At 40.8% G+C, this 17,470-nt stretch overlaps 1 protein-coding gene across 7 annotated transcripts in view; it reads right to left on the bottom strand.

Moving 5' to 3' along the window:
* Positions 1-6,566: 6,566 nt before the first annotated feature.
* Positions 6,567-17,470, bottom strand: part of sanbr (SANT and BTB domain regulator of CSR) — a 162,386-nt gene continuing 151,482 nt past the window's right edge. For all 7 annotated transcript variants that reach the window (XM_043696068.1, XM_043696066.1, XM_043696065.1 and 4 more), the window contains one exon: positions 6,567-6,613. In XM_043696068.1, the coding sequence (XP_043552003.1) occupies positions 6,577-6,613 (37 nt within the window). In that variant the 3' untranslated portion in view covers positions 6,567-6,576. The remainder of the gene's footprint in view (positions 6,614-17,470) is intronic.

The raw sequence follows: 17,470 nt of genomic DNA, 5'->3' as shown, positions 1-17,470 counted from the left end.
TCCCTCTCTACATGTCCTCAGTCCTTTTAGATAACTGGCACAGCAATGTTACGGCAGGAAAAGAGGTACTTCTCCAGGCCTTCAAAATCCTACTACCCATCATCTTTTCCCCTTAGAACTATCTATTACTATAATGTATATTTTCCTGATCCTCTCTCAATGTTATGTATAATCACGAGACTGCTCATATATCCACACTTAATTTTATCTTGAGCTTTTCCTGAAGATGTTGAATCAGATATTTTATTGACCTGAATTAATAATATCACCAATAGGATGATCTTATGCTTTGGAACTGATATTCATGCTTTGGAACAGAAAAAAAATTGTTTATACTTCCTATTTTTTGGAAAATCATAATTAATGTATCAACAATTGCAAATCAGAGCTATTGGAAAGGATAGTTCAGGTGGCACAATGAACACCAAAACGTAGTCGAAATTCATTGTGACAAGGGGTGAATTGTGTGCACTCTAATTTTCACCTGTGTCATTTTTGTGGTGAAACGGCCTTTCTCATGTGGTAAGATCCTGGCAGATGATCTCATACATACAGTGTTGTTTCCCACAATATATGCTTTGCAGAGTGTAGTACATAAAGTAAGAACAGAAAAACACAATTTTTTTTCTCCCCCCCAGAGTTCTCAATCTTGTCTCAATTCATTTATGACTTGGAGCCCCAGCGAATTGTGCGAACTGATATTAGTGATGATTATTTGTGCAAAACTACTCAAGGACTTCCTAATTCATTCAGAATTTATCTTGCAAGTCGCACCAATTCTCTCACAATATTGAAAACAGTCAGAGAAAAACTGATCAACTCTAACAAAGCAATTCAGATATTTCAAGCCATACCTTCAGAAGTGGTTACTGGTACAAAAATGAGCTTTTGTGTAGATATCTTCTGTGATCCAGTTGCTCTCTAAAGTCTTAATGATGTGCAAACTGACTCAATTTTCTATACCTCCTTGTATGACAGCATAATTCAGGAATGTAACAATTGTATCCCCTTGTGATCTGGATAAGAGACTCATTTTCATGTGAGCCAACAATTGGTGAGATTAGCTTATACAAATAATTTTTAATTAAGGAAGCATTAGAGAAAGGTAGTTATGATTTATCCGTGCATCATGATTTGACATTCCATATTTGGATAATAAACATCTCATGCCATCCTATGTAAATAATTCATATTGCTGACTTAAACGTTTAAAGCCCAGTTCCATTCTTCTATTTTATCCTTCATGTAGCCTTTAGCTGTTCTGTTGCCACTACCTTTCACAGTTCTGTTCATTTAAAAACCTGCTTGCAATGCAAGCACTCAGTTAACTGAGTATCTGAGTACAGAGGAGAATTGACAAAGTAATTTTAGCAATACATTTTGCTTCAAATAATTTCAAATAAATAGACTTTTACAATGTGAATAAAAGTGAATGATCTTTGGAAAGTCTAAGTATATTACATTATTTCAGAAGCAAATTTCAAATTTGATATCTAAATTCAAGTTTGTATTACACCAAGGCAATAAAATTGAATAATTTGGGTATAGCAAATATTTACAATTTGCATTAAAGTAATTTTATGCTTTCAATAGCTGCAATAATACATTCAACCATATGCTTTAATATGAAAAACTGAATGTTCTTGGGTTAAAACATTATGATATTAATTATGCACTTCTAAGAATGTCTGATTTGATCAATCACCCTTTGTGGAGAAATCCAACAATTTATTGTATGCATTTCATTTAATCAATTTTACACAAGATTATATAATTTTACATTGGATTCTTAGAGCTATTAACTAGAAGAGACTCTTCTTAACACTAACTGAGTCTTCATTTAAGTCTAAGCTATGAGGGGAAACCAGTTTACTGAACTGCATTGCTACTTACTTCCAGTCCCCTTGAAAATGACCTTAAGCTGTTCCTGTTCCAATAGAGAGCTTTAAGACAGCAGATTTTATGATCAAACTGAAAATTTATACAATCATTCTTCTGTATCTGTAAAGGTTTTCAGGAATAGAACCCTTGCAGATGATGAAATTTGTGAATGCACAACTGATTAAAAATAGGTTAGAAATTGCAGATATGCCAGTTTTGCCCATGGATGCTGATTTTTGTTAATATGTTTTTTGGCACATATAGGTGAATGTGTGATTTGTGATTTCATGGATAGAGGATTTACAGAGTTATAGAGATGTACAGCACGGAAACAGACCCTCCAGTCCAACTCGTGAATGCCGATCAGATATCCTAACCTACCATAAATATTTTAGAGAATTCTTTCCAGAATCATAGAGCTGTTTGGTTAACATACGGTGGGCGGCACAGTGGTTAGCACTGCTGCCTCACAGCGCCAGAGACCCGGGTTCAATTCCCGCCTCTGGCGACTCTCTGTGTGGAGTTTGCACATTCTCCCAGTGTCTGCGTGGGTTTCCTCCGGGTGCTCCGGTTTCCTCCCATAATCCAAAAATGTGCAGGCTAGGTGAATTGGCCATGGTAAATTGCCCGTAGTGTTAGGTGAAGAGGTAAATGTAGGGGAATGGGTCTGGGTGGGCTGCGCTTTGGCAGGTTGGTGTGGACTTGTTGGGCCAAAGGGCCTGTTTCCACACTGTAAGTAATCTAATCTAATCATACAGTTCTACAACTTTAATGCAGGAAGATGAGAGATAGAAATTATGATGAGACCTTCATTGCAAAAAAACAAGAGGTTTATCAAAAGTAGAATTCTACAGGAATAGAATCGTTGTACACTACACATCCTCTGCAGCTGAAAAAATAAACTTTCTTTAGGAAATCTCTATTTGAGTCTTGCATATACAATAGTTAAATATTTTTAAATTAATCTTACTGAAATTTTGACAAACAGACCCCAGATAATTTGACTGCCAACATGTGATGTGCGTGATCAATTATATACCAGCTGTCCCACTTGCTTCAGAAGTGTCGCAAAACATGCATGAGAAGGGTGATTGAAAATACAAATATCAGGAGTGAACTGAGCTCTCATGATGAGAACTGGATAATGGACAGATGTACCACATAAAGAAGAAACTCGATTATCTGACACTCGATTATTCACATACAGAGAAAGCTCGATTATCCAAATATCGGGTTATCTGAAGAAGATTTCAAGGTCCCACAAAATGTTACATCAAAGATGTAAGTGTATTCACTTTACCTCTACTGAGGAACATGTGAAAACGCTGGCAAAAACAAAGAAACACAAGCAGCTCAAGTATCAGTGACTGGATATTTTTTAGGTAAGGGTTGGTACACAGCCCTTTGCAAAAGTAAGTCTTTTACAGTATTCCCAGCACTTTACCGGGCCGTTCATTTAAAAAAAAGGCCAAGAATGTAAACGCATGCGTGAGGCGGGGCTTTTGTCTTTCTATCGCCATACTGAGTTTCCAGAAACCGATACTGTAAATGGTCTAGCGATCGTAGATGCTGTTTGGGATCTTGTTCAATGCTGGAATTTCATGGTAAGGGTTTAACCTGTAATTTGCAGACTGAAAAGACTAGTTTGTTTAAATGGCTGACTCATTAAAATTATAGATTTAAACAATTCTCTGGTAGAGCACAGCATTAGATCAGTATGGCTTCCCCTGTTTAATCTAAAATCGATTATCTGAACGAAATGGTGCCCGCCTATCTTGTTCGGATAATCGAGGTTCCTCTGTATCGGATTATCCGGCATGATCGCAAGGCCCCGATGCTTGGTTAAACTATGTTATTCGACATTCGATTATCCGGAATTTGATTAAGTGAACCAAATGCACCCTGCCCATGTCCTTTGGATAATCGAGGGTTCATGAATCCATGTGATCAGAAAAGTCAAAGATGCAATGTCAGTTCTGTTCTGAGTTAGTTTGTGGTAGTTGGATCATTGGTAGCCCCACTATATACCACTTTTCTGGTAAAGTCCATGGTTGTGTACATTTAGATGAGGATCAGCTCTGCTATGATATTCCCACACTTAAATGGCTGAACATTTGTAGGGATACAACAAATGCTGGAGAACATGGCATGTCAGACAGTATCCATGGGGAGAGAGAGCAAGTCTAGATGACTCTTCATCAGAACTGAAGTGAATTGTAGATGGGGACAGCATTTATACAATAGTTTGGAGGGGGGTGGTGGTGGGGTGTGGAGTGCTGGTGGAGAAAAGATATTGATAGTTCAGATTAAGTGATTGAATGTGAGAACAGCAGACTTGAAACTTGGGTGGGGGGGGTGGGTAGAGCGGATATGGTGGCTGAGAATGGAACAAGTAAAGCTAAAAGAAAGGAAAGAAATGGGAGAACATAACAAGTAATATTCTGATGAAGAGTCATCTAGACCTAGAACGTTAGCTTGCTCTCTCTCCATGGATAATGTCTGACCCATTGTGATCTCCAGCATTTGTTGTTTTCAGTATAGATTCCAAAATCTGTTCCTGCTTGAACATTTGTAGAGTTGGTTTCATAAATTCATGCATTTGGTTAGAATCATGCTCTATTGTCATACTATAACCTCCAGGAAGATAAAGAATCAGATAAAAAGGATAACAGACTCAATTAATGCAATTAAATTGTTCACATCCAGTCTATCAACCATATCAGATTATCCACTGGACTTGCACTTGCTCCTGAGAGAAATATTGTCAACAATGTAGTTTGGAGAGAATAGGATACTCAAAATATCAGCATACTTCCGCTTGCAAATCAAAGTATGCTAAGAAGATATACTAGTACTTCAAATGCATTTTAAAATTTGTTGCAATTTTGCAAAAAAATGAAAAGGTAGCAATCTGTTCATGCACGAGACTTCACAGGTACATAATACATAGAAGGTTTTTTAAAAAACCATGGTGAGTGCTTCTTACATATAATGCAGAATATTTCACATAAACCTCAACACTGAAAACATCATAAAAGACTTTTTACAATGATGGAATGGTGGAATTTTAAAAACAGAACCACAGCAAACAATTAAATTAATTCGAGAAATTGCATAAATTAACTAATACTATATTTCACTGAGATACAGCAAGGTTTTGTTCAATATCAGACGGTTTGACAACTATGCCAAAATATTTGAAGTTTAGAAATAGATCGAATGACGTCAGTCAAAATAAGCTTCAACACGACTCCTCAGTAGTTGCATTTATAATCCGTTTTAAAACATCACGATAGGTAAGTATCTTAAACTATTTAAATAACTAAACAAAATTATTGTTGTTGAATCAGTTTTGACAGAATAAAGAAAATATACAGTTTATCAAAACTGACATCTAAATGAAGTACTAAATTGGGCTTTTGGGTAAACTCCAAAATACATAAAGCTATTGTAATTGCTTTGGCCTCCTGATTGCTCAAATGAAACATTTTTGGTTTTCAGATAGTTTCATTGTGTTGATTTTCTGAAACACCATATTATTGAAAATTCTATGGTACAACAGCGTTTATTTTACATTTTATTGAGGAAGTCACTCTTCATTGTCAACCATGTAGTTTGTGTGTAAAGAAAATATATACAGTAAGCATGAATGCAAGTTTCACTTTAAGCAATCAACAAATATGCAACATAAAGCACATTGTGTGGAAAGACAGTTGACTGCAATTCAAAACTCGATCTTAAAGTTCTTCGATATACATCTCCATTATTTTCTAATCCTCTGCACTAAACAATTTCATACTTATAGTGATATAAATGAAGACAGCATGTATTCCTCCATGTATTTATTTTCATAACTTGTATCTTTAAAATTGGTATCTAGTCTACTAGAAGCCCTTAAAAGGGTATAGACTTTATTACATTGTATAAGCTATTTTAAGTGCAGAATGTCAGAAATGGCTTTTAAAATTCCCAAAAACTTATTTCAGAAATTACAGTACAAAATTGAATTCCAAAGAATTTTAAAGTACCAATATTTAGATTTCATAAACTGAGATTGAAGTTTAAAAACAAAGAAGGATGTTATGAAAACAATCTCTCTATAAATAAAGGTCTAGATCATATCACTTCAAGGATATCTGGAAAGGTACTACACAGCCACAAGAACCTTGGGTAGCTATAAACAAAGAATCCACTTTTCTAAATTCATGATGGCTGCTAACCAGTTTTCTCAAATTAAGATATTTTGTTTCAGGATCAGTTGTCCAGCAACTTAAGTTTCAGAATTTTGCAAGTTCAAGCTTTTTAACATTGAGTAATAGTAGGAGAATTACTAAACTGCAGTTCACAGTTCTAATAATTAATTCACTGTAGTTTTGGACAACCAGAAAAGCCACACTGAAAGTAGGAAAAGGTACAAATTTATGACATAAATGTAATTAAGCTATCTGAACTAATCTGAATACTAATAGATGCAGAACAGCTAACATAATAAGTGGAATTAATGTGGTTGCATCTATCTGATATGGTTCAAGTATATACCACTGCAAAATTAGGAAAACCATCAGCTGGTTGTACATGTATAGATATTTAATTATGCAAGTATACATGCAGATTTAAATTATGGTGCAGTTCAGTATTTATTAATTAATCATCTCAAAAAATCAAAGAATCATCCTTTTTAGTTCTTGGAATCCACTATGTTGGACGCATCTGTGAAAAGCGGGCTTTGGACCTAGGTTCAAGAAAATAAAACAAATTCAGTCCATTTGTTCTCTGGTTCTGACATAAAGTTCTCTATTGCACTTCTTTGGCCTATTCAGGTTAGTCACCTTTCTCAGCTGAAGGTACAAAAATAATAATTCACATGGTAAGAAGTGGCAAACACTGTCAGATCACCTTTTCTCTTTCTGCATTTCTGGCCCAAAACTTCTGAACTGAGCATCTTGTGCAATGCAGAGGGTACCTCGATTATCCTTGCAAAGTAAATTTACGAGGGAATCCAAAGCATGACCCTTCTTACCACAGTAAGTGCCATATTATAGGATATAAAAGTCTAATAGGCACTTTGACCAGCTATAAAGGGAACGTAATTGGGTGAGGGTGGGATATCATATGGATAGGAGAGGGCATTGGGTGACGGTTGGTTAACTGAAGAATATAGGGCGACAAATGGTAGGTCAGCTCAGGACAGGGGAAATATTCAGATCACATTGCAGAGTGTAGTGATTGCAATGAGGTCAGTTAGGTGGTAGAGTGTGGTTAACAGACCAATGAGGGAACCCTGGCTGACAGATGATAAACAGTATATTTGGACAAGACTTTCTTAGAGATTCCATAATAGTCCAGCCATCTTTCACTGTATAATGAGTGACGTACTCAGGGAGATTGACCTGCCACATGGCAGTATAATAGTCCAATATATCGATGACATCCTCCTGGCTTCTGAATCCAAACCAAGACATCAGGAGGTGCTATACTTAGTCCTGAAGCACTTGCAGGACAGAGGGTTAAAAGCCAGCTAGAGAAAGCTCACATTGGGAAAACTAGAGTTCTTTACTTGGGACATTTAATTTCCCAAGGCATGAAAGAAATGCTTGCAGACAGGAAGCCAGCTATACAACAGATGCCATGGCCCGTAACAGTCCATGGTATGAGAAAGGTCTTGGGCTTGTTTAATTACTGCAGAAACTTTATCCCTGAGTTTGCCGAACTGGTCGAGCCCATACAACAATTGGTAAAAGGGAGTAAACCTGCAACAGGCCCTGTTGACTGGGGGCTGGAGCAAGACGACTCTTATACAAAACTGAAAGTGGAGTTAATCTCAGCACCGGGACTGGGATTACCAGATGCTAGTAAAGAATTCCACATTTACTGCAACGAAGAGGGAGGTTTTTACTAAGCAGTAGTAACGCAGCTCCATGGCGAACAAAGGTGACCTATAGGGTACTCTTATGCTGCTGAGGGTCCCGTAGTGAATGGTGGTCCTGTAGTGAAGGATGTGGCAGGTTACAGCAGGATATAGAGAAGCTGCAGAGCTGGGCAGAAAGGTGGCAAATGGAATTCAATGTAGCTAAGTGTGAGGTGATTCACTTTGGGAAGAAAAACAAAAAGATGGGGTACTGGGCTAATGGTCGGATACTTGGTAGTGTGGATGAGCAGAGGGATCTTGGTGTCCATGTACACAGATCTCTGAAAGTTGCCACCCAGGTAAATAGTGCGGTGAGGAAGGCATATGGCGTACTGGCTTTTATTGGTAGAGGAATTGAGTTCCGGAGTCCTGAGGTCATGATGCAGTTGTATAAGACTCTGGTGCGGCCGCATCTGGAATATTGTGTGCAGTTTTGGTCGCCATACTATAGGAAGGATGTGGAGGCACTGGAACGGGTGCAGAGGAGGTTTACCAGGATGTTGCCTGGTATGAAAGGAAAATCGTATGAGGAAAGACTGAGGCACCTGGGGCTGAGTAGGTTCTTCACTCAGCGAGTCGTAAGTTCATGGAATGCCCTGCCAGTAGCAGTGGTGGACTCTCCCTCTTTATGGGCATTTAAGCGGGCATTGGATAGGTATATGGAGGATAGTGGGTTAGTATAGGTTAGGTGGGCTTGGATCGGCGCAACATCGAGGGCCAAAGGGCCTGTACTGCGCTGTATTCTTCTATGTTCTATGTTCTATGAATGGCTTGCCCAGATGTATGGCTGCTTTAGACTGTTCTGCGTGGGCTGTGAGGGTGAGTGAGCTTATTCTGATGACAGGGAATATAGTCTTGCATACCAAACACACCCTCGTAAAAATGTTAAATACGGGAAAATTACGCACAGTTTATAACATGCGAAGGGCAAAATCGGAGGTTGTTCTTTTGCCACCAACTAAATCCATGCTGTCTCAGAGTTTGTTTCTGAGCAGAGACACACTTGCTGTAAGGGACCTGCAGCATTGCTGAAGCCTTCAGCAAACACCACCCCTCCATCAGTTCAATGGGATTGACATAGCGAGCACTTGCTAAGTCCACTCCCTGCTCAGGAGACTAGGCAGTAGCACACCATGTGTGTGCCTCCCACCCCGTCCAACACTGACTCGGCCGCCTTGCCGTCGTCCCCGTCAGCCCCCCCATCCGCCCCCCCACCCTGTCCAACCCCACCCCCACCAACACACCCCAGTCTACCCCCAATCTTGTCCAACTCCATCCCCACTGTCTCCCCCCCATCCGTCACATGCCCGCCCCATCTGCCTAGGCTCCCATTGATGCCCAGGACTGTTCTCAGCAGCATTTCAGTAAGCCGTGTTTGATTTTAATCATTGTAAACAGAAGACGCAATCAGTTGATGTAATGTTTCTATCGGGACCTTGAGATTTTCTTCGGATAATCCGAAATTCAGATAATTGATATTCGGATAATTGAGCTTCCTCTGTACTGGTAAAACGATCCCTCTGCCTTCATTCCAACATACACCTACTTTGATCCAATTGGTCCATCACTGAGACTGAACAATTCTTTATGATCGCCTTCACCACCTATGGGACTGCTAAGGCTGCTACGGAACTGATCAATATGGCCTTAACCTTAGAAAGGTTGGCTAATGAGATTGCTGATGACTTTGCAGCCATTAGTATGGCCAGCTCTGAAGTGTCGGCTGAGATTGTTGCCACCTGTACTGTTGTGTTGCAGAACTGTTTGGCCTTTGACGATGTACTAGTGGCACACAGTGCAACCTGAGCTGTTATCATCCTAGAATGCTGCACGTACATTTTGGACGCCTCGGACAAAATAACTAACCTAGCGAATCACATCTGCCTGGAGGCTGATAAAATCTGGCAGAAAGGCAAACAGTTTCATGATTACAATCCCCCTGGGGTGGCGAGGAATGGCTACAAGGTGTATCTTGGAGTTCGTATCTTTTGCATGCCTTCTTCATGTTCACTGATATTGTCAATGCTTACTGCATTATTATGGCTGTCCTTACGTTGTAAAGTATTGACAGCGAGAATTATGCCGGGTGCTAGCCTCTACCCCCTTTCTGGGTCCACTGAAGATTATTGGACGTAGGTGGTCTGTTCATTCTGTTCCCACATGTCTCAGATCACAAAGAGGGACTGAAAACAGAAACTAATTAAAGAATAAATAACTAAACAAGAAATACTTGCAGAACACAATGACGTGTATGCCATTCCCGGAAACAGCAATCGCTGCGTGCGCATGCACAGAACACAAGAAACCATCCTTTGTGGGCTTTTTTTGTACATGTCATCCAGACAATAAAACTGCTGTATCTGTTGTTCTGGGAGAGACGGCGTGGTCAAGTCCCACGGTTAGGGTCAGAATCACATTGCCCCTCCCAAAAGCTTTTGATTTAATAAATTTGATTGACTTGCTTCTAAATTTAAGTTTTATTAATGTTACTACAACACTTGCAACGGTCGTCTTTGAGTTGGGGTTAGCATTTCTGGCATCATGTTGTTATTTGGGAACTGTGACTTGTTTGATCCTGCTGAATACTGGGCCTAGTATGTGGAAAGGATGCAGTATTTTTTCCAGGCAAATGACATTGGGGTAGATGTAAACCAACGAATAATTCACCCGACAGCTTGTGGATCCACACCTTTTTCAGTTATTTGGAGTCTAATGTTTCCTGAGGCACTAGTTACTAAATCCTTTCAAGAGGTGACAAATTTACTGAAGTAATATTCTGACCCCAAGCCTTCTCTAATTCTGAGATGGTATCAATTTTACTGGGCAGTTCAAGAACCAGAGAAATGTTGGGGTTTTTGATGAGGTTTAGATGACTGGCAGAGGCATGTGACTTTGGTTTAACCTTTAATGAGATGCTAAGAGACCATTTGGCATGTGGGATTAATGATGTAGCCATGCAAAAGCAGGTGGTAGCAGAAGCCCAATTGGACTTCAAACAGGCACTTACAACTGGCTTTGTCATGAGAAAATGCAGCAAGTGGAGCCTATGGGTTACAGAGTATGTCGATGGATGTGCATACCCTCACCAGGCCAACTGACCTTGGGGGACACCACTTGAGTGAAGGCAATTACATAGCCTCACTCCGTGCTTATCCTGAATGGAGGGACTCTAGCTCTGCGCACAGTAAAATCCCTAGCCCCAGCCAAATGGTTAATATTTCCTCCAGGACCTGGGCTGGAAAGTCATTGTAATTGCTGACTTAAAACAACAAAACAACCCTATTAGGCCTGAATGGAGTAGAAGAATACATTGGCTGGTATCCAGGAGAAAGTAGGAAAGCACACCTACATCTGGTTTGGAACAGTTAAATTGCTTAGCAATATCCAAATCAGGACCAATCAAAATAAATGTCTGGTTAAATGGTCACCCGGTTCTAATGGAATTGGCAAGGCTGTATCACTCATTGCAGAACCAGTTTTTAACAAATTTTGCTCTGGACTCCAACCCTTAAGTTTGCATAAGACCTCGGCTAGACAGAGAATCTACGTTGGGGATATAACTTCAGTTCCGGTTTCTTGAAAAGCAGCTGGTTCAGTTACCCCTGCTTGTAGTAAAAGGTTTGGGTCCAAGTTTGATAGGGTGAAATTGGTTGAGGAAGATTCACCTAGATTGGCTCAACATTTTCAACTAGAGTGAAACCCTATTTAAATCCACGGAAGTTTTTTAGGAAGGTAGGAGCTAAAACCACTGTGCATGTTAACCCAGAAGGAATTCCATGATTTTGCAAGGCCTACCTAGCACCATTATGTGCAAAAGTAGAGGCAGAAATCAGGAGGCTGGAAAGGAAAGGAATAATGAAACCAGTACGGTTTGTGGAATGGGCAGCACCAACCGTACCAATTGTGAAGACTGACAGGTTAATCCATCTTTGTGGGGATTTTAAAGAAAATAGCAAACCGCTTCTTGCAGCTGAATAAATACTCAATTCCTCGCATGGATGACATACAAGCAAAGCTGGTTTCCCTCACAATGCTGGCCATGAGTCATGCATGCCTGTAACTGCAGTTAGATAAGATTTCCCAGATGTATGCTATAATTAACATCCATAAAGATTTGTACCAATATATGAGACTGCCATTTGGGGTATCATCAGCCTGTGCCATTTTTCAGTGGATTACGGAGAATGTTTTATAAGGTCTACCCCAAGTTGCCATGTATCTGGATGATGTGCTAATAACAGGGAAGACCAATAAACAGCATTTACAAAACTTAGATGTAGTCCTTAGACACTTTTCCAAGGTGGGTGTACACCTTAAAAGGGAAAAATGTATATTCAGGATCCTCAAGTGACCTACTTGAACTACAGCGTTGACAAGACTGGGTTATACCTGTTGGAAGACAAAATGAGGGTGATCAAAGGTGCCCTGACTCCCAAGTCTGTAACAGAGGTTAGGTCTTTCCTTGGATTGGTAAATTATAATGGAAAGTTCATTTGTAACATGGCCTCTACCCTGGCACTCTTAAATCTGTTATTGACAAAGGGACAACCTTGGAGACAAGTCTTCCTTTAGGGAAGTGAAGAAGCAGCTATCACTGTCAAAGGTGTTGGTACACTATGAGCCCAAGCGAGATCTGGTGCTGACCACTGATGCCTCCCCACACGGTATCAGGGTAATGTTGGCTCACAGATGGCCGAATGGAGAAGAACACCCAATTTCATACACTTCTTGGATTTTGGCTGATACAGAGCGCAAATATGCCCAAACGAGAAGGAAGGTTTGGCAGTCATCTTTAGTGCGAGACAGTTCCAGCAATACCGTTATAGACATAAATTTGTAATAATAACAGACTGTAAACCCTTACTCAGACAACTCAAAGATGACAAGGCCATACCACCCAAGTAGCAAATGCAGAAGCCTTGAGTGATCTCCCACTGGCAGATACACCACCAATCATGCAGCTATTGGAAGAGTCTGTTTTTGTTTCCAACTTTCTGGACACCCTTCTGGTCACCACAAACAATATCAGACTGTGGACACAAAAAGATCTTATCCTGGTAATCAGCTGGTAGTGATGGGGAAAATGAAACAGCCATCATAACCAGAACCGAAATGTTTCTAGATCCCGTGAGACCAGATCACTGTAAAGGATTGCAATTTATTAAAGGGAGCAAGAATGATTGTTTCGAGCAAAGGTTGCTGCCAGATACTCCATCAAGGTCATCCAGGAATATCCAAAATGAAGATGTTGGTGGGAAGCTATGTTTGGTGGCCAGGGTTGGATGCAGACATAGCCATGTTGGTGGGGGCATTGCCCAGAGTGTCACCAAGGGAAAAAATTACCATCAGCAGCTCCCCACATTTGTGGGAATGACTGGGTAAATCCTGCATTCAGTTACATGTCAACCATGCTGACCCTTTTCATGGGCTTAATGTTCTCAGTCATTGTGGTGCCCACTCAAAATACTTGGATGTGCATACAGTTTATTCATCAAATATGGAGGGAGGGGAATTGGTGTTTTTTTGGGGGGGGGGGGGGGGTGGACTCTCACAGTTCTTATTTGATTATCAGACCACCCCTCATACAACCACAGGGATAGCTGCAGCAGAGTTGCTAATGGGAAGAAGGCTCCACACCAGGTTAAATCTGATCTTCTTGAACCTTGGGGGATGCCAGCAGTGAAATGGGCATCAGGAACACCAATAGACAGCATGCATAGAGAGGTGGCCATGCCACAGTCTCAGACTCCACAGGTAGAAAGGGAATGTGTGACCACCAGGCTGAGTGGGAGGGCTTAGCAGGCAGTGCTGGAATCTTCTGTGGCTATTCCCCTGCAAAATAGATACACCGTTTTGGATACTGTTGAGGGGAATGGTCTCTCAGGGGATAACAAGAGCAGCAAATTCATGGTTCCATGGTTGGCTCTGCTGCACAGGGAGGGAGAAATAGGCATAGAAATGTTTTAGCTATAGGGGGTTCAATCATAAGGGAAATAGATAGGCATTTCTGTAGCTTCAAATGAGAGTCCAGGATGGTGAGCTGCCTTCCTAGTGATAGGTGCAGGACATTCTGGAGAGGAAGGGCAAACAGTTAGTGGTCATGGTACACGTTAGTACTAACGACATAGGTTAAAAAAGCATGAAATCTAAACGCTGAATATAGAGAATTAGGAAGAAAGTTGAAATGTATGCCCTTAAGATAGTTATCACAGGACTACTACCAGTGCCACAAGCTAATCAGAGTAGAAACAGCAGGATATATAGGATGAACACGTGGCTAAAAAGATGATGTGAGGAGGAGGGTTTCAGATTCATGGGGCAATGGGACCGGTTCTGGCAGAGGTGGGGGTATATGGTAGAGTGGTTGGAATGGTTTAAACTAGTGTGGCGGGGGATGGGAACCAGAGGGGTAGGGCAGAAGATGTCAAAATTGAGGGAGAGATAGAAACCAAGGCAAATGTAATTAAGAACAAAAACAGGCAGGGAAACGCTGCTGAAAAGAGCAGGAGAGGTGGTCTGAACTGCATGTGTTTCAATGCAAGTAGTATAATAGGCAAAGGTAGATTAACTCAGAGCTTTGGTTAGTAATTACAACTATGACGTTATTGCGATTAAGGAGATGGCTGAAAGAGGGACAGGATTTAGATGTTTCAGGTGTGATAGAAAGGGATGTAAAGGGTGTGAGGACTTGCATTACTGGTGAAGGAGTATTTCACAGTTATTGGATTAGTGGTGCTGGAAGAGCACAGCAGTTCAGGCAGCATCCGAGGAGCAGCAAAATCGACATTTCGGGCAAAAGCCCTTCATCAGGAATTTGCTGCTCTTCGGATGCTGCCTGAACTGCTGTGCTGTTCCAGCACCACTAATCCAAAATCTGGTTTCCAGCATCTGCAGTCATTGTTTTTACCTATTTCACAATCATACTGAGAGAGAACACATCAGAGGACTTGTGTAGCAAGACATAGGAATAGGAAAGATGAAATCACAATGCTGGGGGTACACTACAGGCCTCCCAACAGCCATCAGGATTTAGAGGAGAGAATATGTGGACAGATTTTGGAAATATCTAAAAACAGCAGAGCTGTTGTGATGGTGATATTAACTTTCCCAATATTGACTGGGCCTTTGGGACTTACTACATGCTAGGGGTTTGGATGCAGCAGCATTCAGGAAGATTTCTTGACACAGTACATAAATGGTACAACCGGGAAAGGGCTTATACTGGACCTGGTTTTGGGAAATAAGTTGGCCAATTAGTGAGTGAAGTATCAGTGGGGGAGCATTTTGGGATTAGTGACCATAACAACGTGAGTTTTAAGAGACACACGAATAGAGATATCAGCATTCCTTGGGTGATGATGTTAAATTGGGGAAGGTGAACTACAACAATGTTAGGCAGAAATTGGAGACAGCTGGTTGAGGGTAGATCCACATCGGACATGTGGAGATATTTCAAATGGTAATTGAGTTCAGGAGCAGCTCGTTCCTGCAAGAATTAAGGATAGGTATGGCAAGCTACATCAATCTTGGATGACCAGGGATGTTATGACTTTGGTCAAAAAGAAAAGGGAAGCATACGTGAGGTCTAGGAGGATGAAGCTCTTGAAGTATATAAGGAAAGTAGGAAATAACTTGAACAAGGTATTAGAAGGGCTAAAACAGGTCATGAAAAATCATTAGCAAACAGGATTAAGGAGAATCCTAAGTCTTTTCATACATACATAAAAAGCACAAGGGTCACCAAGGAAAGGGTTGGCCCACTCAAGGACAAAGGAGGAAATCTATGTGTGGAACCAGAAGACATAGGTGAGGTTCTAAACGAATACTGTGTCAGTATTCATCAAACAGAAGGAATTGGTGGAGATCATTTCAGGGAAAGGAGTGTCGAATTTCTAAGCCAGGTTGCTATTAAAAGGGAAGAGGTGTTGTGTATCCCTGAGTTCAGATAGCATCTATCCCAGAATATTGAGGGAGACAAGAGAACAAATTGCTGGAATATTGACAGGCATCTTTGTGTCCTCTTTGGCTACAGGTGAGGTCCTAGAGGACTGGGGAAGAGTCAATGTTGTTTCATTGTTTAACAGTAACAGGGATAATCCTGGAAATTACAGGCTTATGAGCTTCATACTGGTGGTAGGGAAATTATTGGAAGATTCTCAGGGACAAAATCTATACACATTTAGAAGCAAATGGACTTATTAATAATAGAGCCTGCAACGGGGTGTGCTGGCAAGATGGATACAAAATCGGTTCAGTCATAGGAGACAGAGGGTAGCAGTGGAAGGATGCTTTTCGGAGTGGAGAATTGTGATTAGCGGTGTTCACAGGGATCAGTGCTGGGACCTCTGCTGTTCATAGTCTAGTTTGAAATTGTTTTGGGAAATATTGCTTTTGAAATGTTATATATTCCACATCTTATGCTAATTGCCCTTTTGCAGGTTACCTGCACTTCTGAAATTACAATCACATCAGGTGGTCCATTCCTTGCATTATTCTCTGCTCAGCAATGACAGAAGTACTTGCCACTTTTGGGATCTCCTGAGATTCCTGGCCATTTTTAAAACCCAACATGAATCAGGTCAATCACTACCTGACAGGAGATGCTCTTCACAGTGAATGTAGTGGAAGGTAAGGGAAGGGAAAGGAAGGTAAATGAGGGCAAATACGTGGAACAGCTGACAGTGCAATGCAAATACAACTGCACATTTAAATGCATTGCTATTGTACATCGCCATCTGCTTCTGTGACAATCATTCTAAGCTACAGAAGTTACTGAACCTTAGCAGCATCCCATTTTAAAATCGTAAGGGAGTTTCTCTAATGCCCAGTGTAGCATAACATCTTCATTGTTCTCAAAGAAAACAAAGGAAAACCACATTTGCTTCTGTGAACCATCAGGGTCTGAATGCTTTTTGATCAACAACAAATTTCAGTGAAAGAGTGATCACTGCACCCAGTTATTAAGTGTCAAGTGAGTCCTGTCTGGCTTGTTACACCAGATGCAGAAGTGGTCTATCATGCAGAAGATGAGGCTCCTCCTGCTCAAAGACTTAATCTTATACCCCAGAAGACCGCTGCAACTCTCCTAGCTCTTCAGCATTCATCATTGCTTGCTCCAGTTGTGCACTGAGCAGCATACAAAGATTACGTGGCACACATTTGAATGATATTGAAAGATCCCGGTGAAATAAAATCTGCTCTGTGCCCTTGTGTAGTCAACGAGATTTTAAATTGTTTTTGTGAATACTGGTCTGCAGGTTTCACTTTTAAGATTGCCTGTGATTACTTCTACTTCACAGATGTGACTATTATCCATTTGCAATGATTAATAAAATAACCAAGATTGCTTGTGACCAGGATTTGTAATCAATACAGTTATAGAGTCATAGAGATGTACAGCATGGAAACAGACCCTTCGGTCCAACCCGTCTGTGCCGACCAGATATCCCAACCCAATCTAGTCCCACCTGCCAGCACCCAGCCCATATCCCTCCAAACCCTTTCTATTCATCTACCCATCCAAATGCCTCTTAAATGTTGCAATTGTACCAGCCTCCACCACATCCTCTGGCAGCTCATTCCATACACGTACCACCCTCTGCGTGAAAAAGTTGCCCCTTAGGTCTCTTTTATATCTTTCCCCTCTCACCCTAAACCTATGCCCTCTAGTTCTGGACTCCC

This window comes from Chiloscyllium plagiosum, chromosome 9 (assembly GCF_004010195.1).
Source record: "Chiloscyllium plagiosum isolate BGI_BamShark_2017 chromosome 9, ASM401019v2, whole genome shotgun sequence".
Lineage (NCBI taxonomy): Eukaryota > Metazoa > Chordata > Chondrichthyes > Orectolobiformes > Hemiscylliidae > Chiloscyllium > Chiloscyllium plagiosum.
Note: the sequence above shows the minus strand (reverse complement) of the source record. Positions and strands in the feature narration are given on the sequence as shown.